This window comes from Lepisma saccharinum, chromosome 14 (assembly GCF_977018435.1).
Source record: "Lepisma saccharinum chromosome 14, izLepSacc3.1, whole genome shotgun sequence".
Taxonomy (NCBI): domain Eukaryota; kingdom Metazoa; phylum Arthropoda; class Insecta; order Zygentoma; family Lepismatidae; genus Lepisma; species Lepisma saccharinum.
Genome location: NC_139242.1, coordinates 18,550,943 through 18,578,683, shown reverse-complemented (window position 1 = coordinate 18,578,683; position 27,741 = coordinate 18,550,943). Strand labels below are relative to the sequence as shown.

Below are 27,741 nucleotides of genomic sequence, written 5' to 3'. Positions count from 1 at the left end.
GGGATTCGAACCAGGGGCCCTGCCCGAACCACTCCGCCACGGAGGTCGACATACTGTGGTCATTGAGCTTAACGAAAAGAAAACACAAGAAAGAGAGAGACCGAATGGGGAAAAAAAACAAGAATTGCTTTCGTACATCCTTTCTCGTAATTTCTTCACTCTTGACCACTTCTGCAAGGCGATATGATCTCCAAACAACATCGTTCGATCATTCCCTGCTCAACTCTCTTTACTTTACCAACTTGTCTTTTTTTGCACCGAAAAAAATTTACTCCTCTTTTCCAACTGGACTGTAAAGAGTGAACGATCACCCGTGTTTAGTTGGCGAGCTACGCAGTGTAGAGGACATTGACTGGTTTTCCCCCCTGTTTTGATTTTGCAGTAACTTCTTCCCGCGCTTCTTGCGTTGCCACCCCTCCCCCTTCCAAATCTGAAACTTCACGATTCCTCTACGAGCTTTTGCTGTGTCCCTTAACACAGGATGTGACGTAGAAGGCTCAACCATAATCACGTTTCCTGTCCCTTGATTGTATTCTGTGCATGCCTGGAGTTCCCAATAAATACGCTTTGGAATAAGCAATGAACTGACGGGCGTTAACACATGGGACGAATGACGCACGTACTTGTACGTTTTCTTCAGGCTTTTCTGCCGAAAGAGCGATGCCCCTCCTGCGAATTTCTTTTTCCACTCTTTTTATTCTTTGTCTTTTTTAATTAGTGTCCGTTTCAATAGATCTTTCACGAAAAAAAATACATTGGTTTATTACCCCCAAGACGTACACATTTGTTTCCTATCTAGACTGGTTTGTTGTTAAATTGTTGTGTTTTCTTAAGCTGTTTCACGCCACTCTTTTTTGCATATAGGCCTCCCCGATCGCGCAGTGGAAGCGTCGTCGCCTTGTAATCAAGGGGTTCCGGGTTCGATTCCCGGTGGAGGAACATAGTGGTTCGGATTCCACTTTAAACTGTAGGTCCAGTCCAGATTAGCCTTACTGTGCATAAAGTGGACTCAAAACATCTAATCAATCCAATCCATTTTTGCATATAGGCGGATCGTTACGATGAGAATTTGGTTTCATATTGGAACCTTCTGTTGTTACTTTTACAGAAGGAACTCGAAAGTCAACTTCATCTGCGTTGTGCGCACTTTAAACGATGTATTCGTGCAGACGTCACGGGTTCGAATTTCGGCCTGGGCGTGGGGTGTTCTTTGTGACTGACCCTTCATCATCATCATCACTAGGCCTCGGAAGTTGAGGAAAAATCTTTTTTTTTCCTAGTGTCCGAAGACGGGGTCCAACATAATATATGTTCATTTTGGGTCATTGAAGGCCAGAAAAAGGTGGGTTTTATTTGTCCTTTTCTGCCTTTTTTGGCTTATTGGTCCTCTTTTAGCCTTTTTTTAGGTGTTAACGGCTTTTTTTTTTTGCAACTTCACCTTCTTTCGACTACGTTTTTACTGCCCATTCTCAATTCGAATCATCGTCAGTTCATCACCTCTTAAACATCCTTTCTGTAGTAATGAAATAAAAAATATATATATTTGATCCATCCCTGAAGCGAGAGAAAAACATTTTTGGACGACTGAAGCAGGTACGGTACAAGGTCCTTTAACCGTAGCTTGTTTTGAAGCTTTCAGCACGGTGTATACGACCAGACAGCACGCGCGTGCAAAGATCTCAAGTCAGATAAGGATAACTGAAGTTATTAATTAATTTGGATCACATTTATACGTCCTTTTTTCCGGTTTTAGGTCCTTTTTTTATATTTTTAGGTCTTTTTATAGTTCTTTTTTTGTGCAATTAATAGGTCTTCAACTTCCGAGCCCTAGCCATCACTCATCCTCAACTTCGCGATTAGCAAGTGCCTGAAAAGCGAAGTAAAAATAAACCAAATCAGTAACAAAGTATTGTTGCAGGTTAACGAGAAAATGGCAATATTTTCATAGGGCAGGTTCGCTCCATACATTGTGGGGAAAGCTCTTCGCCGATTATCATCCATTTCAACAAACAAAGTATCGTCATCTGTGCTCGTGTCCCGTAGTTTGTATATCCTGCGTCCTAGGTTTCTAGAGCTAGGTTAAGCTGTGTAGCCTAGTTAGTGGTGCAAGTAGAGATACGTCAAGCCCGCACGGGATTCGAACCCAGGCCCTTGGAGCGCCAGACGACCAGGCCAGTCATTGGATTTATTTTCTGCTACTTTTGGCTAATCGGGAAGATAAGAACGAATGGTGATTAAGATGAGATGGTTGTAAGTCCAAACGCCAGAGCCTTGCTAGTCTGCAAAATGCAGTCCTGGGTACAGTCACTACTGAACAGGGCAGGACGATTATAGAAGTGCTGTGGCATTATGGTAAATTAGAAAGAATTACGTGACTGCCATACAGCTACTTAAAAAATCCACTTATTATGGATGCATGCAAAACGAAGAAATATATTGGAGTTTTCGGTTCAACCCACGTAGCTAAACGCACTAAAACTTAACTCAGAATACAATTCTAATGGCCGTATCAATTAGTCAAGTATACGACTTCTTCGTGTCCAGTTATGGCAGGAATTTGGTCCAGTTCCTAACACAGAAGGGGAGGATAGGATTGATATTGCCTTTTTTAAAAACTGGTTCCCGATATTTCTATTTCTGTATGTGTGACCTGATCCCTCCCTCTCGTTTATACCTCCCCCCTCCTTCTCCTGGAGTCAAGTCTTTCGCCGATCGGTCACGGAACTCCATGGTTTGTAAGGCTACAGAATGCAGTAAAAAAGGATGTGGGTTTTAGATTTCAGTATTGCAGAGGCGACTAAGGGTCCATTACTTAACGAACTTACACCTGGAGGTCTTTTTTCTCTTTTGCGTTCGTAATTTTTTCATTTCTCTCTCTCTTTCTTTGTGGTTTTTCTTGGTGACTTTTTCGTCGCCTCGCCTCGGCGCCGCACCTGTCTCCCGGTGGCTGTAAAGACGATTTACATGCACGAGTACGGTAAGCAGAAAGTAACCTATTGTACATGCACATCGATTGGCGTTGCCAACTTGCTAGAGTTTTCTCCAGCTTTAGTCTCTTAGTGAGAACCAGGAATAGCGATAATTGTGGATATGTATGCTTTGGTCCAGTTGTGCACCCTTCCTCAACAGTGAAGAAAAGGACATGTCCTCACATAGAATAGTATTATTCTGGCTAGAGTACACGCGCCAGAGACTTGTTAGCCTGCAAATATCAGTTGGAGTGTGGACGACCTTGCACCCAACGTTTTGTTTTGATACATTCCACCTATTAGGCAAACACGTGTCTTCTTGCTATTGATTGATTTGCTTTATTTTACTTCGCCTTTTGTGCCACTTTTGGCTAATTTCCGAAGATGGAGATGAGATATGATTATGATGAAATTGATGAATGGACACTCGCAAACATCCATGTCCAGGCCGAGATTCGAACCCGTGACCCCTGGCGTCGTAGCACGATATCAGTGAGGAACTGTTAAAAGTGGAGTCTCCGTACTAACCGTTGTCCAATCACAGCGCAGGCCGGTTATTTTGACAAAATCCTGTTTCCCTACTGGCTGCTTTGGGGAGGTGGAATTTTAACGTTGTCACTTCTTGCCCAAGCGGTAGGCATAATTGGCAGGTAAACGCGGCAACAGAGGGTCACTGCCATGTCTCCGCACAGGTTTCTGGTCCGGCGGTACTGTAGAATCAGTGTTGCCCGCGAGACAAGAAGAAGAGACGAGACTTTGATCTGTTCCGTCTCGCGAAAATGCCTTCTGGTGTCGAAAATGTTAGTTTGTCTCAAGAACAACATTAGATCACTAAGGACTGAAACTTCCAACACACTAAGTGGCAAAGGTTTTCAAAGTTGTCCAAAAGTCCACTTTGTGCACAGATAGTCTGATAAGTATTGGCCCTACAGCTTAAAGTGGGGTCCGAATTACTGTGCAATGTACAGTCACCGTCAAAAAAGATGGGACAGCTAGATCCTGAAATGCTTGTTTCCCTGCAAAGCGTTATGTGTCTTGTGTAACTACTGCGAGCGATGGTAGAAGTTGCCATTGAACTTTTGCTATTAAAATCCACTCATCGCCGTAGAATTAGGCAACACACACAACGCCTAGCAGAGAAGCCAGTATTTCAGGATCTATCTAGCTGTCCCATTTCTATTGACGGCGACTGTACCTCCACCGGCTCACTTCATTACAAGGCGACAGTGTCAGGTTTATTGTCGAAATATCTCCCAACTAGTTAGCGAGCCTACAGACAGGGTTAGCGATTGGTGTTGGGTCGAGATGACGTCAGCGACTCGCTCGTTGATTGGTGGATTATGGAGTTACGACTCTCTTCCAAGTCACGAATGCACAGCCGTTAGGGAGGCTTGCGCCGTCAGATCTATGTACAGTCACCGGCATAGATAATGGTAAGCAAATTGACCACAGCTATTTTCATTACTTTTATATTCTACCTCCTGTGTTGTTTAAGGAATGAAACTATGTTTGTTCGAAGCAGGCATTGACGTCTTTATTTCAATTTATTGTCATCACACTGTGTAATTCAGACTGAATGAAAATGGTGGTGGACAATTCACCTACTGTTTCTTTAGCCGTTGGGTGTACGTACCATGGAATCCCTGTTAAGGCTCGGTTGGACCTTTGGCATGCAAATGGGCGAATTTTTTTCAAATTTTCCTCTCCATTCGAAAAACTTCTTGGATATTTCAAAATATGAAACATTACATCAGCTTAGAATTCCTTCTAGAGCATTGACGTGAATCTTCATGTAGTTTTCTTTCATTGTTGTCTAGATATTATCAATAGTTTAATAGACTTATGTCATCACAAAACTATTGATAATATCTAAACAACAGTGAAAGAAAACTACACGAAATTTCACGTCAATGCTCTAGAAGGAATTCTAAGCTGATGTAATGTTTCATATTTTGAAATATCCAAGAAGTTTTTCGAATGGAGAGGAAAATTTGAAAAAAATCGCCCATTTGCATGCCAAAGATCCAGTCGAGCCTTAAGCCTCCTCCCTCAGGCCACTTTTGACCGGTTCAGTCCAGTGGATAAAATTAGTGAGAGATCCGATGTCAGAGTTGGCAACGCTGTCGATGTTTGCGAGTGCAATCGAGGCTTTGCAGAGGGAATGTCGCATGACCCTTCTGCATGGCTTTCGATAACCACCAGCCCAGTTTTACTGCCTTCAAAAAGTCGTAATATTCCAAGGCTTTTGCCGAGTGCCGTGGAACCCTGTCGCTTTGCACGCAGGTAATGAGAAGTAACCAGCATGCTACGTGCGCCCCCTCCCCTTTTCCACCGCTACATGCCGTTAAGAAAAATGCATCGCTCTGCGCAGCTCCATAAAAATATATATCCCAGTACGGCTCGAATTTCATATTTGGGGTTTCCTTTATTACCCTCCTTTCACCCCACGTCTTGTTTCTTCTCACTGCCCGTCTGTTCTTTGATTTCGTCTGTTTCTGCAAGGCGAACCTCTGCACAGTGAACAGATTGAACTGCCATGTATGCAGTGTTGCCAGGTCTGACGATTTACCAGGTCTGACGATTTATCAGGATACTGTCTTTTTTGTTTGTAAGTCCGCTTTATGCACAGACAGGCTAATTGGTTTACATGGAGTAATAAAAAATTCAAATTCAAAATTTGCTACTCCACCACCTTTTTGACTGGTAGAGTGAGTCACAGGCCTCCCGCATAGCCGAATGTTTATCGGTCTCACCTTGGGTGCGAGCGGACCAGGAGACTGTAAATCGCTCCACAGGGTTGTCCCAAAATAATATCAATATTAATACAAACAACCATATACACCATATACAGGGTGTACCAGAAGTGATAGCTCAAACAAACTGAAAAGTACACGATAGTAGAAGCAAAATAGTCTCAGTAAACGTCGCCAAGGAACCGTTTGCGGATGTATAATTACGATCCAGCACTGACTTGATTGTTTGTACTCATTGCACACTTGTCTCCTTGCGCACTCCGAGGTTTTTGTTTAAAACTGAACACTGCTGCACGTGTAACATACTGTACAGTACAATAGTCCTTGGTAAAAGGTGAACCTTTTAATACTGTTATTTGTTACTAAGAAGGACTATGCTGCCACCTCACACGTGAAAAGCATACGATGTGTACAAACAATGAAGCCAGTACCTTTTCACCGTCTCAGTTGCGCTATCACTTCTTGTACATCCTGTATAATTTCATCAAAGCTATCATCACAAACTGAAAAAATGGTAAGCGGATATTAAAATTAAAATCCTCAACATAATACAGTAGCGTATCATAACGAAAATATTACTTGTTATTACAAAGCCAGTCCCATTAAGTAATTAAGATCATGACTTACGAGGCATAAAAGTATAAAGATAAAAGGGGGAGGGTCATGTAATGTAAAGTTACGGTGACCAGGATGATTAAACTTTTTGTTCCAGCTATTCTAAAAATATATATTTAAAAGTAGACAAAAAAAGCATTGTTTGATAATGAATACGAGCGTAATTTACAAGTTTTAAATGTTATGAATGTACATTTGAGAATTATGCAAATGTCTAATTGTTTCCACGGCTGCTTTACAATTCAAATAACCGCCTAAATTCCACGACGAGAACTGTGCAATGCATGTTGTTTCAAAAGCATGGGATTTCATTGTTTTGTATTTAAAGCATGAAACGTCGTCTTATCTTTTTCTTTTTGTTTCTTACTTTCGGTTTTCTTGCGTATTGCGCAGCCGTTATCTAAAGTGCACCGTGAAACAGCCCTTAATTCGGAACGAAACGCCAAAGGTACACAGCGGGGACATTAGAAAGAGGAGTGATCCAGACATCGAAGAATGCTGGTTGCTTGTTTTTTGCTTTCTGCAAACGACTACAACCTACCGCAGTCATTTAAGATTACTGCCAATCGGTCATTTTGCGGAAAGCATGCATTTGCAATCGAGACCGCCAACAAACTGTTGCCGGGGATATTACACGAAAGGCAACAGTTGCATTGGATCCGGGTTTCGGCCAAACTTCTACACTGCTGAGTTCGACGGACATTCTGACGATGTGCTCATGAGCGTGCCCAGACTAATCTATTTGGGGTGCCTTAAGAGGAGTTTCCATTGTCTATCGGAACAATGTTAGCCTAATTGTCGTAACATGTTCCTTTTTCACAGACAGTATTAGGTATATGAAGATGAAATTTTAACATTGTAGTCTCGTGAGCATTGGTTATCACTTTAGCACTGGTTTTTCCATCATTGTCACGATATTTATATTATATAACTTCAGTGGCCCACTGTAATAAAGGGTGTTCCGTATAGAACGCCGAATTTGAATCGAGTGCTATTGTTTTGTTTGGAGGTTGGCATCGGTTGCCATGCCGATTAATGTAGCCTCAATTGTTTTGACTCGTTTCTTGTGGTTTCCTTCCGAATATCCTCGAATAATCCAGGAGCGTGAAATCCATCCATCCGCTAAGAACGACTGTGTGGGGTGGGTTTTGGCAGGCGGAGTGTGATGTTACAACTTGTGATTTCTTCTTATGGGGGTTTGTGAAGTCACAGGTGTACGCCAAAAAACCACGAACCCTTTTGGAACTGAAGGCGGAAATCATACGGGTGATTGGAGGCATCGGGACAGACATCTGCGAGAGGGTTATCAATAATTTTGTGGAGGCAAACTCAGTAGGGGTGACATTGTCTTTCATACGTAAATGGGAGATGTTACTGCTTACATATATGTGAAATATAACTATTTTCATGATATTTTCCCAATTTTTATTTAATTTTCTAATTCGGCGTCCTATACGGAAAACCCTATATAAATGGTCAAAACAAATCTTTCTCAATCTTACTCGACAAACACAATTTCCGTTATTAAGACACTATTAATATCATTTTATAAGCTGCATACGGCTTCTTAACAAGCCTTGCGAGTTGAAGAAGGTTGCATTAGCAAATCGGGGCTGTGCTCGGGAGAGGGCCGATTTCGCTTCCCGAGTTCTTCACTGCTTTCGTTTGAAAATGTTCAATTTTTTTTCAAAATTTCGGAGGGCCTGTAGCCTCGCAAAGGTCACCCCTTTAAGGTGAATGAAAATAGTTGTGTACAATTTGTGTGCATGTATCTTTGAACTTGACTGTACATATAATTGCTTGTGGAATTCCAATATTAACCGTTTCCTATACAGAACCGACAGACAGACAGTGTTTTCTCGTGGTGCAGTCGACCTCTGTACACCCAAAATCCCTCGGAACCTGGCACGGTGAGTTGTTATTGTGTGAAAAGAAGTATGCGTCTGTGAAAAATTCCGGCACTCGTAGCCAGCCATATAACACACTCGTAGGTTTAAAAACGGACGCCAGGTCTGCCCACACAGCAGAGAAGAAAGGGGAGGGAGGGAGGAGAAAGAAGGAACATGGGAAGGGGAAATGTTGGAGAGAGAAAGAGAGAGAGAAATCATTTTTGTGGCGGCTCTGATAGCGCGCATGTGCGATTCTTTTCAGCCTACGAATAAATACGTGTGGAATTCTCATGTACTGTCAGTATCCGAGCCTTTAGACAGGGTTTGATATCTCGGAGATGCAGACGTTAACTGAAAAATATGCTCCCGCAGGGGGGCGCAGTCACAAATTTTAATTATCATCGTCATCATCACTATTATTATTACTACTATTGTTGTTATTATTACATTACTATTACTACTACTACTTATGCTTTTTTTAAAAATACATACATTTGTAATTTCCATATTCGGTTATCTATATACAATTTCACAACTATATACTTAACATTAATTCATGTAGTACAAAAAGCTAATAAAACAATCAAATGCTGACCAATGCAAAATTTATTGTTGAAAAAAATATACACTAAAGCGTAACTTTTCCACCCTTTAGCAGGCTCTTCTTCAGACAAAGATTCACAATAAATAATTTTAGTGTCTTATTTTACAATAAATTTTGCTTTGGTCGGCATTTGATTGTTTTACAAAAAGCTGTTTTTTATAGTTAGATAAGATTGTAAGCTTAAATGTAACCCTACTTCAAATACTACTACTACTACTAATAATAATAATAGTTGTAACTTACAGCCTGTAAGTCACAGAAAACAATACTTTTTGTTATAAAATATCGCTAGAATTTCGCTATTCGAATTACATTAACTCTGTCCAGAAATCTCAGGGGGGAGAGGGACAAGTGCCCCCTCTGCCCCGTTCCCTTACGGGCGCCCATGATGGCCGTTACTAAAAAAGGACACTAGAGGGAGAGAACAGTAACTGCATTTAGGGATTATTCCATCCAAAGGATCGAAATGAATCAAAAGTTGAAGCCCATTGGCGCATCAATTGGCAGAGTTAAGCATGTAATTTTGGTTTCTTTGAAATTATCGTGTCTTATTTTAATTGATGCATTGTTGGTGCATGACACTGAACAACAGCTGATAAAAATACCCTTTGATGCATTTCTCTGTAATTTCATTCATCAGAAATGGAATAGAAACTACTTGAACTTGTAATTAGATAGGGGATTTCTAGTTCCTTCCTATTGTTTTCGGACATTTCGGTTCGTCCTAGACATATTCTATTTAAAAATATTTGCGTTTAATATACACAAAACCTCCCCGTAAAACGCTTAAATAAACAAAAAAAAATCCTATAAATGCCTAAAAAAAACCTGTTTGTGTCGCGCGTTTTAAACCTTTGTGTAAAAGAACTTTTATTATGGCCTTCATCGCAAAATTAGTAAAATGTTGAGTGACAATGGATGAGGCGTTCTCCGTTGTTGAACAGCTGTACCTCCCATGTGGTCAAAGAGACGGTAGGTGTAGGATGCCAAAGGTGCAGGCTTGTTTTTGGAACTGAATCCTAACTACAAAACCATTACAATTATTATAGCTCCGATCTTACGGCGGGCGGCCTACATGCTGGCAATGGAAGTGGGGAATAAGCCGCAGACCAACCAGACAACAGCGGTGGCGCCGAGAGTTACGACGTCGCGGGAGGAGGTGCTGCGCGCACCTCTTTCTGCAAGCTGCTGCGTTGCTCATCTCGCTGGATTGGTCGCTTCCCCGCTCCCCAGTTAAGGCATGTAGGCCGCCCGGCGTAAGACCAGACAAGAGCCACAGTGGCTGTTCATCGAGGATCAAAGACCACTGCGAGTCTGCCCTGGGAACCAACACCAGTTGCAAGCATGAGGTGTGCATCAATAACTTGTGGCGTGGAGGGGAATTTCTCCATGTACAGATATGGGAAAAAATACTTCCTCCACAGAGCATTATTACCAGTAGTCTTATGGGGGAAGTATTTCTTTTCGCGACTGTACAAGCGCCTACTCGCGGACGACCGAAAGATATTCACCCATAGCGAACATTGAAAAGCATATGGTGGTGCAGTAGTTCAAAAAATGATAGTTTTGTGGACAAATTGTATATTTTTTTTGCAATGAAAGAATAGAATTAATTGCACTGAAAACAGTGACTTGTTACATACGCACCTAAGAATCCGTTCTATACGTATAATATTAGTGTTGTCCATTCAGATAGAAACACTTTCTTTTTTTCAAGTTTGGCGGCTAGCTGTCCTTTCAGTGACTTATCAGTGTCTGTCAGTCAGTCAGCCATTCACACTCCCCTGGCTTTGTATGCTTATCGTAGCCTGATTGCTGACAAAACGTTTTTCAATGGCTATTCTTCGTCACAAAGACCGCGATCAGTGGGTCTCTTCAACATGGCGAAGAAGAAGGGGGGGGGGTGGCAAGGTAGGGAGAGGGATAATTGCGACTGACCCAATAGAGCGGGCCACTTGACTGTCGGGACACACTCTCCTTTACCTGGAACTTTGAAACCCGCTTACGAAAGGCAACAATCGTGGGCCACAGACGTCATTGTTGGTCAGTCGGCAAGGGACACGCCGATACATCGTTGCTTCCATTGTGGCCGATTCAATCTCAAGGACTTGGGTGAATGGCGCTGGTCGGGTGTAACGCTTGAAATCGACAACACGTGGACCAACAAGAAGAGATTGATTGCTGTTACGGAGGACAGTTGACTGTCGCGATTCATTCGTGGTCAACGACAGTAGTTCTTGATTGATCAGTTCTTATGTTATGGGCACATAGGCTGTTTTTGCACGTCACACAATACGGGGATAAGCCCCTTAACTGAAACATACCCTAGGCAATTGAGAACAGGCTTCTAACAACAAAATATATATATGTTACACTCCCTTACTCAATTTTTAAAAGTATGTTTCATTCATTCATTACCAGAGCTGAGCCGATAACACTCTTACCGATTCCCACCGATACATGAAAATTTCAATAATTAAAATTTGTTCAAAACATTGATCAATATTGGTGTATAAATATTCTTTTCCAATTATGTGCGCCTGACCCTGTGGCCGAGTGGTTAGCACATCGCGCTGCGACGCCAAGGGTCCCGGGTGCGAATCCTGGTCGGCCTTGGTTGTTTGTGAATGTCCATTCATCAATTTCATCACTCATCCCCATCTTCGCAAATTAGCCAAGAGGCACAAAACGCGAAGTAAAATAAATTAAATCAAATCAAAAATCAAACCAATTATGTGCATTAATTTACCAAGACATTTGGGTTTGAATATTCAAGAATTTCATCATTATATGAAAATACAGTTTTTCGTGCTACATTAGTGCAAAATAAAAATAAAGTTTGAATTTTGCACAATTTCCCGGATAATTTAGACTCCACGGAAGTGTCGCGCGGCATTATTGCGGACCCCGTGAAATACGAATCTAGGACAATTGCGATGAAGCCAAAAATCACGGACAATTGCGATCATTTTGACGGTGATGGTAATTTTACAAATTAATGGTAGGACAATTTCGACGATCAGGACCTAACCTAACCAAAGGTGCCACAGAACTAATAATGCTGTAGAAGATTGGAACAACAAAATAAATAGGTGGCTTGGAAGACCGCACCCAAAAATTCATGATGTTCTGGCCTGCCTCAAGAGCCAAGCAGAAGACACCAACATGAAGTACATGCGGATGGAACTTAATCTAGAAGGTCAGAAAAGGAATAAGAGTGACATTAATATCGACGAGAGAGTTGAGAAGTGTATTCGCACATATGAGGAAACGGGACACTTCGAAAGGTGTCTGTTGGCCCATGTTCAAAAACTTGATTGAACCAAATTCCCAGCCGAAAATATCAATATTTCACATAATTCTCTTGTAAGACGTATTGTACGGAGTGTTAAGTCACCCTTCAATTTGATAGAAGATTTAAAATGTCATCGCAATTGTCCACCCGCCCTTTCACTTCTGTGTTCATCGCAATTGTCCGCCTACAGTGAAATACCAATATGCTGGAAAAGTATCGACTGGTATCGGTAGATGAATTCCAGCCGATACTTTCCGATACCGATACATCGGCATCCGTATCGGCTCAGCCCTTAACCAAGAACTAAGAGTACACTCTCTGTGAGGGCTAAAATCTCCTTACCTATTCTCCGAGCGCCGCACCAACCGGTGTCCATTCACAGCGCAGACGAGTTATTTGGACAAAATCCTGTTTCCCTACTGGCTGCTTTTGAGAGGGGGATTTTTAACGTTGTCGCTTCTTGCCCAACCACTAGGCCAAATTGGTTGATTGACCGCGAGTTCCTTCGTAGGTAAACGCGGCAACAGAGGGTCACTGCCATAAAGGCGGTCTCGGTGCCGGATGCTAGGCCGTCGCGGCTAAGAGTTATAAGCTGAGGCTGTAGAATAGAATAGAATATGATTTATTTTCAAGTATGAGCCTTTATAGCTGTACATACCATACAAGAATGATACATTTTAGTTCAATTTTCCTACACCCTTCCTCCTCTCAGTCTACTTCCACATTCACACTGCTTGGGAGTTCAAAAACACCGACTTTCATTTCCATAATTTCACTACACTTGCACTGTCACCTGAGTGATTCCTAAATTATCTCAGATTTATTATTTTATTTAGTAACCCTCCTCTTTCACACATTTTCGCTATCCTCACACTGAGCTTCTTCGCTCTCTTTGCCCAGACATAGCGTAGGAAAGTTCCCAGATTCCTTATTTGCGCCTCCCCCCTCTCGGTCTCTCCCTCCGAATAACGGTTGTCATTATATTCTCAATGTTAACTTCATTTATTTCCCTGATATATTTTTGTCTTGCTTTCCCTGTTTCTTTGCACTTAAGGGAAATGTGAAATTTCGTCTCGTCTTCACCGCATAGCGGGCATTCTACGCTCCCGTCCTCTTGTTTTAGTTTAACTTGTGTCCATCCCCCAAGTCTGAACCAGTCAAATCCTGACCTTTAAAGGGGTACTCAGCACACAGAAGGACAAACACAGAACAACATAACCCCACAAAGTATTATCCTGACCGTGGGCCAAGACGCCAGAGCCTCGTTGGCTTGCAAGAAGCAGTTACCAGCGTGGAAGTGAGGTTGACTTTTGGCCAGTTCACCCCTTACGCCCCAGGAGTTCTTGAACGCTGAGAAGTGTAAAGTGGCACGCGTACCGTGGTTTGGCCACGTCTGTTCTCGTACGAATACTCCAACTTGGAAAAATAGAACAAGCCACAATACTCGCAAAATATTGAGCAAGTCTACGTCGTTAGTCTAACCGTACTCTGTCGTTTAGATGTTTGTGTTTTCTGTCAATAGGTAACGTGAAAGACTTCTTGCTTTTTCTTGGCGTAATAAGCGAAGGCAATTTGGTATTTGTCCAAGACATCCCTCAGTTTTTCGGCCTCTTCAGTTGTTTCTCGGTTCTCTCGGTAGATGGGGCAAACGCTTGGACTTCTTGTAGAAGCACCATCACCAACCTACCGTGATTATTTCCATAATATCCTTCATTATAGATTTTCTATCAAATTATGACAGACTAAAAGGGTCTCGTGTGAAGTTTGCAAGAAGGCTTGAACAAATGGAATTAAACTTTATTTATTACCGCTGCTCTTTGAATTTGGTGTTCAGAAATATATGATACTTCGCAATAGTATTGTGTGGAAGTGGAATCTATAGAAGGCTATAACTTTTCATGTCGTTTATTCGTTTTACAGTTGTGGACCAATGTGAAATGTAATTTTATAATGTAATCTAGTAATGTGTCGCCTTGTCGAGTCTTAGTGGCTACATTTCAGGGATTTGATTGATTAATTGCTTGGTTTGGTTTATTTTACTTCACTTTTCTACCACTTTTGTCTAATCGTGAAGATGATAGAAATTGATATAGGGACACACATTTCCCAGGCCTGGATTCGAACCCGGAACCTCTGGTGTCTCGGCGCGCTGTGCCAACCACTCTGCCACGGAGGTCGGTATTCAGAGATTTGAATCCCCATTACCGTTGGGAATGGGAGCCTCCCCGATGGCGCCTTGTAATAAAGGGGTCCCCGGGTTCGATAGCCGGTGGAGGCACATACTGGTTCGTATTCCACTTTAAACTATAGGTCTAGTCCCGATTAGCCTTACTGCGCATAAAGTGGACTTAAAACACCAAATCAACGAACCATTGGGAATGGCCACGTCTCACCACAGGTTGTGGGTCGCACGTGTTGCATACTTTCTTAGGCGCAAATTTATCCCAACCACTCAATAATATACCTGCTTAACATAGCGCCTCCCCCCCTCATTCTAGAGGCCAACATGGTTGATGATGTTCGATGCTCTTTTGATAGAAATCCGTGTTTAATTCTTCCTTGCTTGTCAGAGAGACGCAAGGCCGAGCAAATTCGTGGAAATTCACAACCGATTAAGCACCCCACCTCCTCAATTTCAGAAACCTGTCGCATGCAAACCCCGCACTCATTCATTATGCACCACCGAAGGAAAAGTCTCCTGAGTGCTTAGGGCTGTATTGGATTAGAAGGCCGAAGCAGAACCGACGAAGTTTCGGGAAGGGGAAGGGGGAGGGGGGAGAAGGGAGATAATGCAATAGAGAGGGATCACACATGAAACCACCCCATCCCTCGTGCAAGGCAAGGATTATCATGTCAGCATTAAATCACACGTTCATCCTGTACTGCACTCGAGAGGGTGGAGGAGGGGGTGAAGTATCTAGTTGACATGTGCAGTATGCGCATGCGCGTCTTGTATTTGCGTCTGTTTGCCATGTTTGTGTCCATGAGGGCTCGTGTGTTTTGCGGTTGAGATTCTCATTGTTGCCAACTTCTGGGTTGTACTTGAATATTTCAAGAACCCAGGTTGACACCAACATTTAGTAAATTCAAGACACGAACACATCCTGTTTTTACCCTTTATAGAAACCTAATGTAAAGAGCTTTCATGATGGCGCAGATGTCATGTCTATGGCCATGTAATGAAGAGGTACCTAGTTCGTCTCGTGGTTGGGATGTATCGGCTCTAAGTGAACTGCTATACAAGCCTGCGCGAAGATGAGATGCTTCTAGAAAATTTCACGGTCGGTGGGTGCACAGATATGACATAATGTTACTCTTACAAGAACGAAGGGACTTGCGCAGACCATAAGCAGTGCGGTATTTGAACTGGGGATAAGGGTGAGAATTCCCCCCTTCTGGTTGCTAATTTTGGACACTTTGTTGGGGTAGGAACTGTATACGCAGTGTATATAATATATCGATGCTTCTGGAGTAGTTACTGGAATACTGATGCGATCCCGGCGAAAGAAAAAAATAAAGAGTTCCGTTCATTTCTGTTATGTTTGGATAGAATAATTATTTCCAAAACAGCAATGAGATTGTCAACACGGAAAAACTAATTAAATAATATATAGAACAGATTTCCGTTAATTAACCAACGTTCATGTTATCCCAATACAGCAGTTATGCGCATAATGGATTTTCATATCCAAATATAACATTTATCTGGCAAACGGTACTCACATTATCAAAATGGAACACTAATGTCTGGATAATTGTTGTCCGCACTATCCCGACAGAAATACAATTCCAGGAAACATCTGGGCATATTATGTGGAGAATGATATTCTAATAGGATAATTATTCGGATAATGGGCTTTCAGATAATATCCTAGTAGAACTCAACATTTATATGGTGAAGGGATAAGATGTTCGAGCTTACTAGTCCGAAAGGAACACATATCAGATGATATGGATGTCCATGTGATCCGAGTGGAACACTTACCTGAATTAGTGGATCGAGCGTTTAGGCCTGATATTGAAACTCCTCGTATCCGATAGCCAGGCCACTATGACTGCCCCTTCCCCTGTCTCATCGTCTACCATTCTTTGCAATTAGGTGTGGACAAAAGTGAAGTAAAATAAATCAAATCCAATAAATCTTCATCGGAAAGCAGAGTTTCTTTGCACAGCATACACCTTAAAGAAATACATCCCCAGTTTTCAGGTAAAGTTTATACTGGAAAATGATTGTTCTGCTTACATAAGATACTGTAGCTTACCTTAAAAGAACAGCCATCCGGATTATTAGAATATCTTAGTTCTGACTACAGTGCTGCCATCTTATGCTTTTTCTCGAACATATTCCGTTTCTGCCTCTTGGAAGATATCCGAGAGGGAGAAAATTTGGAGTTGGCTACCCCTGACCCCGCCCATCCATAGTTAACATCGCCGCCAGAGAGGATACTATATATGCGATCGATTGAACACAAAATCCATCGGTTTCATCAGCAGCTGTGGGTAATTGATGAAGCACCTAAATTGCTTTATGTATGTGTATAGAATCCCAATTGACAAGCGCCCCCAAGGGCTATAATGGAACACAGGGAATGCGATAATGGCCGGGCAACCTGCGCATCGACTCCTGTTCGGCATTAGTGCACCGTGCAATAACACATTAACAGCCAGTTCCAGCGGCCGTTATGTACTGCAATGCAGCAATTTCAAGGAGCCTGAAGGGCAATGAAACGTAATAGACTGTGGATAAAGAATTTGCCGACAATGGTGACCTCCATTGCGAGCGTGGAAAACGATGCCCCCGGCGGCTTTGTCGAGCAGGCCTCCCAGGTGGAGTAGTGGTTAACGTTGTCGCCGAAGTGGTCGAGGGGTACCGGGTTCGTGTGGGTGCAAGTTAGCAACGCGGTCGCTGAACGTCGAGGGGCTCCACATAAACCGAACGTTCTGGGTTAGAACATGGATATTCGTTTTTTAGTATCCCTTCTTCAGTTTTATCCAGTCACCATTCTACTTCATCGTCGCGATTTGCCAAAAGTGGCAGAAAAGCACGTCAAGATAAGAAAGAGTACGCAGTTCAGTGGCGTGATGAGGGATTTCTTAAGGGAGGTTTTATTGTAAGTCACCCCGATATGTAACTGTCGGTTCATTCAGTCGGCGTTCTTCTTTTTAGATTGTCCAGGTAGGGAGAGGGGTTTTGACCCAGGGTCTCCTCTGGGCACGCCACAGATTGGGGGCTGCGTGTCTATCAGGATATCTAGGCATTCGAATTAGTCGAATCCTAGATCCAATATTTGATTCGCGTCCACCGCGAGCACAGGATCGGATATCCGAACCCCAGATTCTGGATCGCATAATCGAACCCCAGATTCTAGATCGCATATTCGAACCCCAGATTCTGGATCGCATATTCGAAACCACAGATTCTTGATCGCATATTCGAAACCCCAGATTCTGGATCGCATAATCGAACCCCAGATTCTGGATCGCATAATCGAACCCCAGATTCTGGATCGCATAATCGAACCCCAGATTCTGGATCGCATAATCGAACCCCAGATTCGAGATCGCATATTCGAACCCCAGATTCCGGATCTGATTTCCGAGCCCCAGATTCCGGATCTGATTTCCGAGCCCCAGATTCCGGATCTGATTTCCGAGCCTCAGATTCCGGATCGGATTTCCGAGCCCCAGATTCCGGATCAGATATCCGAACCACAGATTCCGGATCGCATATTCGAACCCACAGATTCCGGATCGCATATTCGAAACCACAGATTCCGGATCGCATATTCGAACCACAGATTCCGGATCGCATATTCGAAACCACAGATTCCGGATCGCATATTCGAACCACAGATTCCGGATCGCATATTCGAACCCCCACATTCTAGATCGCATATCCGAACCCCCACATTCTGGATCGCATATCCGAACCCCCACATTCTGGATCGCATATCCGAACCCCCACATTCTGGATCGCATATCCGAACCCCCACATTTGAACCCCAGATTCTAGATAGGATTTTATCAGATATCCGAGCTTCCATTATCCGAATCCAATACGATTTGATATCCGAGAAATAAGCCAATCAAAGATTCTGGTCCATCCATAATACCAGTATGTAGAGAATGTACGAAGTGAACTGTGAAAGGTGTCCGAGAATCGCCCATTTGCCCTATACGAATTCTCATTGTGTGGAACTTCCTGTCAAATTCACAAATTTGTTTCAAACTGAAACATGGAAACTAAGCGAATTATTTTACCGTCATACAAAGTAATACATTTGTCTGCACCGAATAGTCATTATGTTAATATCTGGCGTGACGTTATTGTACGTACAAGCATCGAATGATGTCTTTGTTTATAATGTGTTTCGACTGTTGTGCACGAACATCACACACGAACAGAGTGCGCGTGCAAAACAGTACGCAACCTGGTAATTGCCAGATAGGACTAAAAAAGGAAGAAAGAGAATACATTCATTTCACGCAATCAACACTTTTGTGTTTCTGAGCTTCTTGTCCCAAGCTTTACCGCCTTGGAAAGCACCGGGAGTTTCAAAAATCGTCTCCATCATCTGGTTTGGTGGATGGTATCCTAATGTACACAACAAATGGAAACATTTTAAGTACAGTGTGATGTTCTGGAAGGAGCATGCACGCACACATAGATTGAATTCGATTTGATTTTACTTTTGTTATGTAACATCGTTTTTCTGCCCCTTTTGGATAATCGCGAAGATGAGTATGAGTGCTATGATGAAATTGATGAAGGGGCACTCACGAAGAACACCCATGCCCACGCCGGGATTCCTCTGCTAACCACTGCACCACGGAGGCTGTGAAATCCTCACGTCTGAATATTGTATGACCAAGACTTTGCCTTCATGCTGTGTAGCTCTGATGTCATATTGAATTTTGAGTTCATGGTTGTTGATTTTAACTCGAGTGATAATATTCCCAACTGTGACAACTACCCTATTTCAAAACAGGCTCACCTGCACGTAATAAACACTAACATCACATCCTTTTCCCTACATGTAAATCGACACAATAGCAACGTTAATGTTTCGCCTTCTTTTTGTAAACTTTTCTCCTGTTGTGGCACGTTTCCTGCGGTTGTAAAGAATACGTGCAGTATAAATACGAGGCCATATTTTCCAGTTATTCACAGGGAGGAACATAATTTTAAGAAACTCTCGCTGCCTTCTCAAAGGCCTGCTTCCAAGAAGCTAACGAAAACAAAATGAAGAGGCCAGAGGATAAATCCTCGTGATGAATCTCCACGGGTCTTCTTCCCTTCTCTCTCTGTTGCCATGGTAACGTGAGCGACACAGCAGCGTGCTGGATCATTCTTTCTTATCGCCTGCTTAGACGAAAAACTCCACTTACCCGGTGCTTCGCGCTTTACTGAGTAATTCGAGCTGCTAATATTTTTCCACACTTTTAAGTTGGTTATCAGCCAAGTTGATGGAAGGTGTCCTAGGAGAGATGGTGTTTCTCCGCCACTGTTTGAACTGGATGTCTGTGGAAGGCCGTGAGACCTACAGGCTCAGAGGAATAAATGATCTATCTCAATTGATGACTGGCCGACTCATAGTTCTGCTCCCTTGCAAAATTGATATTTCTGGTTTTATGTAAAAATATGATTCGTTCTGGTCACATGTAAAGTTGTTAGTTCTGGTCTCGCTTAGAAAGTGCTCGTTCTGGTCTCATGTAGAATGTGTTGGTTCTGATCCCATGTAAGATTGCTAGTTGTAGTCTAGGAAAAATTGTTTGTTCTGGTCTCATGTAAAAATTGTTGGTTCTGGTCTCGTGTAAAAATTGTTGGTTCCGATCTCGTGTAAAAATTGTTGGTTCTGGTCTGGTGTAAAAATTGTTGGTTCTTGTCTGGTGTAAAAAATTGTTGGATCTGGTCTCGTGTAAAAATTGTTGGTTCTGGTCTCGTGTAAAAATTGTTGGTTCTGATCTCGTGTAAAAAATTGTTGGTTCTGGTCTCGTGTAAAAAATTGTTGGCTCAGGTCTGGTGTAAAAATTGTTGGCTCTGGTCTCGTGTAAAAAATTGTTGGTTCTGATCTCGTGTAAAAAATTGTTGGCTCTGGTCTTGTGTAAAAATTGTTGACTCTGGTCTCGTGTAAAAATTGTTGGTTCTAGTCTCGTGTAACAATCGTTGGTTCTGGTCCCGCTTAAAATAGCTAGTTCTGGTATCGTGTAAAAATTATTTGTAAAGGGAAAATTATTTTCCGCTCCAAGCACCTCCCGATTTCATGCGTACGTCGTCGCTAATTAAAGATTTTTTTTTCTTAATGTTCACGTGGGTTCCGTATATTGCTTTCGGGTTTAGTATATGGGAAGTAGCACAGAGGATTTATCAAACTGTCATGTGATTGCAGAGGGCAGACGTTCGCGTTTCTACGCAGACGAGAAAAATAAAAAAAAAGTTTCTAAAGTGTGTGACGAGATCTTGTCGTCGGAAGCTTTGAAAGTAGGACTGTGGTCTATTTTGTATCTAGGTGGCTTTTTAAGTTTTGCTTGTGCTTTTTTTCTTTTTTGTCAACGGCCTTTTCAATGTTTGTTGCTATCATGTCGTATAGATCATACTCACATTACCTACATCTATGAAGTTCTTGATTGATTATATTGAAATTATGGGTGCGTTAGCACTTTGGCTATTTGCTCCCGTCACTTTGTACGGGATGAAGCCCCTTACCATAAATGGAATCGAAACTCGTCTCTGTTGACTAAAATCTCCGTACGGCGGCGATTGGTGGGGGGGGGGCTGTTTGCCCCCGCACTATGCTAAACCTTATCTACAAAGGGAAACATACTGTCTTTGCCCCCCCCCCAGTTTTCGCTACTTGCCCCCCCGCTTTTGGAACCCAATCGCCGCCACTGCGTAAGAATATTAAAAGTGGAGGCTGTGAAGGGTCACTCAGCACATATGTGGACAAAACGCAATCCTACAGAGGATTCGTAGGTTCATACGCCAGAGCCTTGTTGGCTTACATAACTGTTACAGGAAAATATTACGTTGAGGTGAGTGCCTTTCCACCTTACCCGCCATGAAGTTCTTACTTTGTGCAAATTGATTGCCATCAAGTCTGATATACATTACCTGAATTTCGTATTCATTTCGATTATACCTACCCTTAAGTTGTTGCCTTATTGCTTATCGACAGGCTCGTAGCCAGGATTTTATTTCGGGGATGGGGGCTCATACCTCATCAATATTTGTAGAGGGGCCAGGCCATTGATAAAACTTGATTAGTAGAAATATTAATGACAATTATAATTATTACCACGGTTATAATTACCATTTAACAATAATAACTATTATAAGTTGTTAACAATAAACTAATTTTAATCCAAATTTATTGTTGTTATTATATAAATGGAGGGGCTTTGCTACTTGATCCACTGTACGAGTGACATTGTTTTCTTTACATTTTGTACAGTTAGTGTACTGAAATTCATAGTTATTGTATTTTGATATTAACTTATTAACTTTTACACATTCCGTTAAAAAAAATACTTTAAAAGTTAGGAGCAAATTTTTCTCATAAAATTTATATTCTGTGGCTTCTCAGAAAGAAAACTATTAATTTTGGGAGCTGTGGATCCATTTATTCTTTGGATTAAATGGTAGAATATAAAAATATAAACTGGTTGCTCAATTACACACTAAACTTTTTTTCGATCTAATGTTTAATCTTGCTATCGAAGTAAAATTAATTACCACTATACACTATTTAAAGTAGGTATTCGTAGGATTTCTGGGGGGAGATTCAGCCCCCTTAGCCCTCCCTCTGGCTACGTGCCTGCTTATCTGACATGGTAGTAGCGGCACCCGCTCTAAACCGTTGGTCCAGTTCCGATTAGCCCATTCAGAGGCGTGCGCAGATCCCTTGATTAGAGGGGCAAAAGAATTGATGACGTCCCGAAGGAGGGGTGCGGGGGCAAGGATGGCCGGCCACACCTCTCCCCTGGAAAATGAATGTCAACCTAAATGTTTACATTTCACACATATAATTTGATTTCAGTGACGGTAATTTACATTAAATATTGTAATGAGTATCCAGGAACTTGATTATTTCAAACTCAAGTTGTGATTTTGATGGCGGAACACTATTATGGGGGTAATATGTCTCGCTTACTCCCCTAGAAAAATACCTTGCTTGCCCCTACATGGAATGCGGATGTCCATGATTCAGGGGCGGAATTGCCCCCTCTTTCCCCCCCGTGCGCACGCCTAGGAGCCCATCTATGCATAAAGTGGCTTAAAAACTTTTTGAATTTTGAACTATTTGAATTTGATTTTAAAATTGTGGGAGCGTCAGCACTTAGGCTATTTTGCTCCCGTCACATTATACGGGGGCCAGCCCCTTATCAGTACAAAGAACAACTCTAACGTTGCATAATTAAAAAGCTTAAAATGTTCTGACTTCTGTTAAAAGCTGAGGCTGTAAACGGACACTCAGCACACATAAGGACAACAGGACAATACAAACAAAATTATACTGGCCATGGGGCCAGTCGCCAGAGCCTCGTTAGTCTTCAGTCCAGGGTGTACTAACGTGGAAGTGACGTTGACATTTGGGTGTACTACGTGGAAGGTCACCCCTTACACCCCGGCTTAAAAACTAAATTCAACAATCCTTTACCTAGACATCCAATCCATTCATGTCAAAACTTGCGATTTTTTTTATGGGAAATGCATTCCTCAAAGAAGCGGAAAGGAATCCCAAGTTTTTCCTTTTAACCGAGAGGAAAGACCGTAAAAAACAGCAATTTTACGCCTAATTTCCACTTCTTTTGTTTCCAAAACAAAGGAATAGTTCTTTTTAAAAAATACCCAACGGAAGATTTTTTTCTTCCCGTGTTTTTTATTTGGCATAAACGTAAATGGAATTTGCGTTTCAGGGTTTTCTTATATCATAATGATAACAAAGGTTTTCACACTCCGCGAATTTTATTTCCCGTGAATTGCGTAACGGAATTTTACGCCGTAAGATTTTGTATAATGGAAATTTGAACATAAGGTTTTTACAGTCTCACATGATGGGAGAGATTCAGATGTCTCTGATGGGGAATGAAGATCCTGCCAATGGCGCTTCGGTGCATCGGGACGGATCATTGGTTTCAATTCAAAAATAACGTCGACTGTCCTGAAGATAACGTGGTTATCAGCCTTCGAACAATGTAACGCCCTGCACTATAACGGCTCATGAATCTTGTGATAACTTTACCAGCTCTCGTAGACCAGTTCTGCAACCGGAATCCTCTTTGCAGATGAACTGTATGTTAAGTGTGTGTGTGCGCTCTTTAAGAAATATGCCACTGAAAGTAGTGGCCGTCACGATGCTGCAACGTAACACCTAAATGCCTTTATTCTATATACTTGGTGTTGTTTGACAGGCGTAAGGAGATATAGATATCAATAATGGTGCTGATGAACTCGAATTCACTGTTAACACCAAAAGGAATGTTCTTTTTACACCAAACTTGTATTTGCAATACTGCAGTTGGTGTTAGCTTGCACCACACATTTTACACTGTAGGTGAAATATAAAGATCTGAAAATATTTAAAATGAAACCATTGAATGGTGACCCCCCCCCCCCATCTCCCTGTCTCCCCTCTCTCTATTTGCTCGGCATCCTCTCTCCTTCCCTCTATTATAGAACTTTTTCTCTCTCTCCACTCTCCCTCAGTTTGAGAGAGAAAGTAGGAGAGAGAGAGAGAGAGAGAGAGAAGAGAGAATTGTTTCTCTTTCTTTCCCTCTCTCCTCCTTATTTATTTTCCTGTTTAGGTTAGGTTTGGTCCTTCTCTCTCATCTTCTCCTCTGTATTTCTTTCTCTCTCTCTCTCTCTCTCTCTCTCTCTCTCTCTATATATATATATATATATATATATATATATATATATATATATATATATATATATATCTTCCTTTCCCTTAAAGTGTTACTTTAGCTAAGGAATCTTTTCTGAAACCATATTACTTCGCATTTCCTGAAAGTCGTATTTCAGATATACGTCTACAATTCATTTACACGACTTAAAATAGGTAACGAATAACTTACCTGCATCAACATTTAAATTTTCAATGACGTTTACATTTTATAGGTTCTAATATTTGAGTTCATGCAAGGAAATTTATTATTTTGGTTTTTAGGGTTTGTGTTGGATGAAAGTTCTATGCAGTGACGCGACCAAGATTTTCTTCAAAGGGTTTATGTTTTTTGTTTTTACTAGTCAGTCCTATATATTTGCCACATTTATCTGCTGGGCCAAAGGGGACAAGTTGTGATCCCGGCCAACCCCCGTCTTTGAATACGCCACTGGTTCCATGTACTTGTTTCGGAAAAGCTAACAAACTTGCAAGAAAAAACAAGTGACATACGGAAATCACTGATCACACCTATGTTTGGCTTGACTGACTTGAGCGAAATGAACAGAATTGTCCTTCCATTCATACGTAAAGGAAACTTTGACAATGTACCAGGACATATGACAATCTTGTTAAATTGCTGCCTCATTGACAGATTGAATTCCCTTAGCTGCTTCTCGCCACCTATTCCATTTTCCCCTAAAGTGTATAGCTTGTTCCACCAAAGCGCGCTGGTTTATTGATTAGCCTCTATCTCGTTGTTCCTGCGTGTCCTGAGTTCGATTCCATGTAATGGCTTGACACCGTAATGGCATAGCTTTACCCAGCAGCCCCAAGTGGCGGAAACTGGCAGATCCTTCGCGAAGTGAGATCAAAGTGCGTTTTGATCGGTGTCCAGTGTTTCCCTTGTCCATCTAGGACATACAGAGAGGTGTGTGATTCAGTGGGAGGCATTGTTCCAGTCATCCTCTGAGAGGAGTGTGCTACCTGTAGTTTCAAGTTCTTCTAGGGTGATAATCTAGTGTGCTTATAGAAGTGATTCAGTTCTAAGGTTTTATGTAGGATCATTCTTTGAGAACACTTTCCTGTTTGTATTTATACTTTCTTGTGGACTGATAGAAGTCTAATAATAATACACCTCTTGATTTGTTTACACCTGATTCAGTTGTAAACTTCGTTGTAGAACTGTAATTGAGAACAGTTTATTGATGTTTCCACGTTTTTCTGGACTGATAGTCTGATGCAGCTCTGTCTTCATTTGCTACATTGTATGCTTTCTTATATGATCGATCTCTAAGAACAGTTTATTGTTTGTATTTTGACATTCTTGTGGACTGATAGTCTAATGCAGCTCCGTCTTCATTTGTTACAAACCTGTTTCAGCTTATACTTCGTTGTGAAATCGTCCTTTGAGAACAGTTTCTTCTTTGTATTTACACGTTCTTCTAGAATGATAGTCTAAATCAATTCTTCATTTGCTGTACACCAGTTTTAGTTGTTAACTTCGTTGTATGATCGACTTTTGAGAACAGTTTCTTGTTGGTATTTTGGTTCTTGTGGACTGATAGTCTAATTCGCCTTTGTCTCGATTTGCTTTACGCCTGTTTCAGCTATAAACGAGGTTGTATGGTGGTCCTTTGAGAATAGTTTCTAGTTGGTATTTCCACTTTCTTGTGGACTGATAGTCGAATGCACCGCTTCCTTTGTTATACACCTGATTCAGTTGATGTAGAATCGTTCTTCGAGAACAGTTTTTTTGTTGGTATTTTCACGTTCCTGTGGACTGATAGTCTTAACTTCCTTATTATACACGTGATTCAGTTGTAAGCTTTGTTTTAGAATTGTGTTTTGAGAATAGTTTCTTGCTTGAAGTATTCTTGTAGATTCATAAGTCTAATGCACCTCCCTCTTCTTGGTTCAGTGATCGCTTTGTTGTGCAGTCGCCCTTGATAAAAGTTTATTGTGTGTATTTAAGATCTTACGGGCTGATGGACCATACTTTTTCTGTCTTTGCAGGCCTGCAGATTGCGGAGGACTCGTCTTGTCAGAACGGCGAGCTGCCAGGCGACCACCAGGACCTGGAAGGAGACGCCGATGTGGACGGAGAGGATGACGGCGCCAGCGAGGAGACTAGCCTGGACATCTCCATGGATGCGGAGGTGCGGTCGACGCCTGATCAGTCCCAGAAGAGGAACAAGCGGAAGAACTTCAAGCCGAGGAACATAGTGTACTCGTACGAGAGCGAGGACGCGGAACTGGACGTTGAAGAAGACAGGAGCGACGGCGACAAGCCGTTGGACCTGAGTGAGAACTCCTGCACCTCGGTGCAGAGGGGCCTCGTCCCGCTGAGACTCGACCGCGAGAGTACCCCGATGGATCTCAGTCTGAGGCCGTCGGAGTGCGACAGCGACTCGGACAGCGACTCTGACAGTTTCCGAGACCCCAGCAACAGCAACAATGACGACGAGGACACGGAACAGTCCATCGTTGATCTCTCTGGCAAGGGCGAGTCTCAACACGAACAGTTCGACGACCAGCAGCACCAGTTCCAGTGCGACGGAAGTGTCCTGAGACCCCCATGTTACCCCTGTTACTCGCCCCCCCGCTTCCCTCACGAGATGGGGTCCGTTCCTCACAGTGCCTCGTCGTCTTCTGCAGCGTTCCCCTTTGTGACGGTGAGTGGTGCTGGACATTTCGGGATCCCTGTTTTCCCCCCGGAGCTCAGAGACTCCAGTGCGACCGATGCGTCGGCCATGAAGGAGTACGCGGAGAACACAATGAAAGAACTCCTTAGCATCTACGGTCTCAACGATATGGCGGAGTCCATTACAAAAAATGTGCCAATAGCCAACTTTTCCTCAGGTAAGTCTCTTTCTTGTTCCTTCAAGTTATATTGTGAGGTGCTCTCTCATTCGCATGTACAGAATGCGAGAACATGTCAGTGTCTTCTTGAGGCCAGTTTAGTGATGTTATTGTTTATTAGATAATTGTGTTCAATATTCCAACTTTGCATCTTTCCATAATGTACCATAATCTTAGCCTGAAACTCGAGACATTCTCCAATTGACGAGCCCTCGTATGTACGAAACTGCTTCTTGCATTCTAACATAAAGCTCATCACCCCAGTAATGTCAGCCATTTTCAGATACTACATAAGTCAGTAAGTAGGTCACAAACGTTTATTAAAAAACTACAGTGAGATATTGACTTGAAAACCGTTTTTCAACATAATCTCCACCAATATTGATACACTTATCACATCGCTTTATCAGCCCCCCAATACCTGCTGCATAAGCCTTTGAGCTCCTGTCCCAGCCATAGTCGCACCTAACGTTCAACATCTTCATCATCCGCGAAACGTTTGCCTCCACCGTGCGCACACTTTTCGGAAATGGAAACTATCATGCATTATACTGTAAGTTAAACCATGAGAACACCCTATTGCGGTTGCTATGCTATCGTCACTCGCCTATCAGCTCGAATCATCTCCTCCACTTACAATCCTCGAGTACGGTCGCCATTTTTAAACTGGACTGCCTATGCGTGCGTCTGCTATCTAGCGACTGCTAACTGAATTTCATCAAGCTGGATTGTTCTGACACCTAACGACACCTTTGTAAACTACTCGTTACTATTTTTAGCTATCCCACATCAGTTTGTGACGTATTTACTGACGCCCCCTCGTAATTATCCAAGTTCACCCATCCTTCGTAACTTCCATGTGATATTTT

At 42.2% G+C, this 27,741-nt stretch overlaps 1 protein-coding gene across 8 annotated transcripts in view; it reads left to right on the top strand.

Moving 5' to 3' along the window:
• Positions 1–27,741, top strand: part of LOC145998708 (zinc finger protein castor homolog 1-like) — a 347,264-nt gene that overhangs the window by 158,265 nt on the left and 161,258 nt on the right. For all 8 annotated transcript variants that reach the window (XM_083135199.1, XM_083135205.1, XM_083135203.1 and 5 more), the window contains exon 4: positions 26,027–26,872. In XM_083135199.1, coding sequence (XP_082991325.1) covers positions 26,027–26,872 — 846 coding nt within the window. The remainder of the gene's footprint in view (positions 1–26,026; positions 26,873–27,741) is intronic.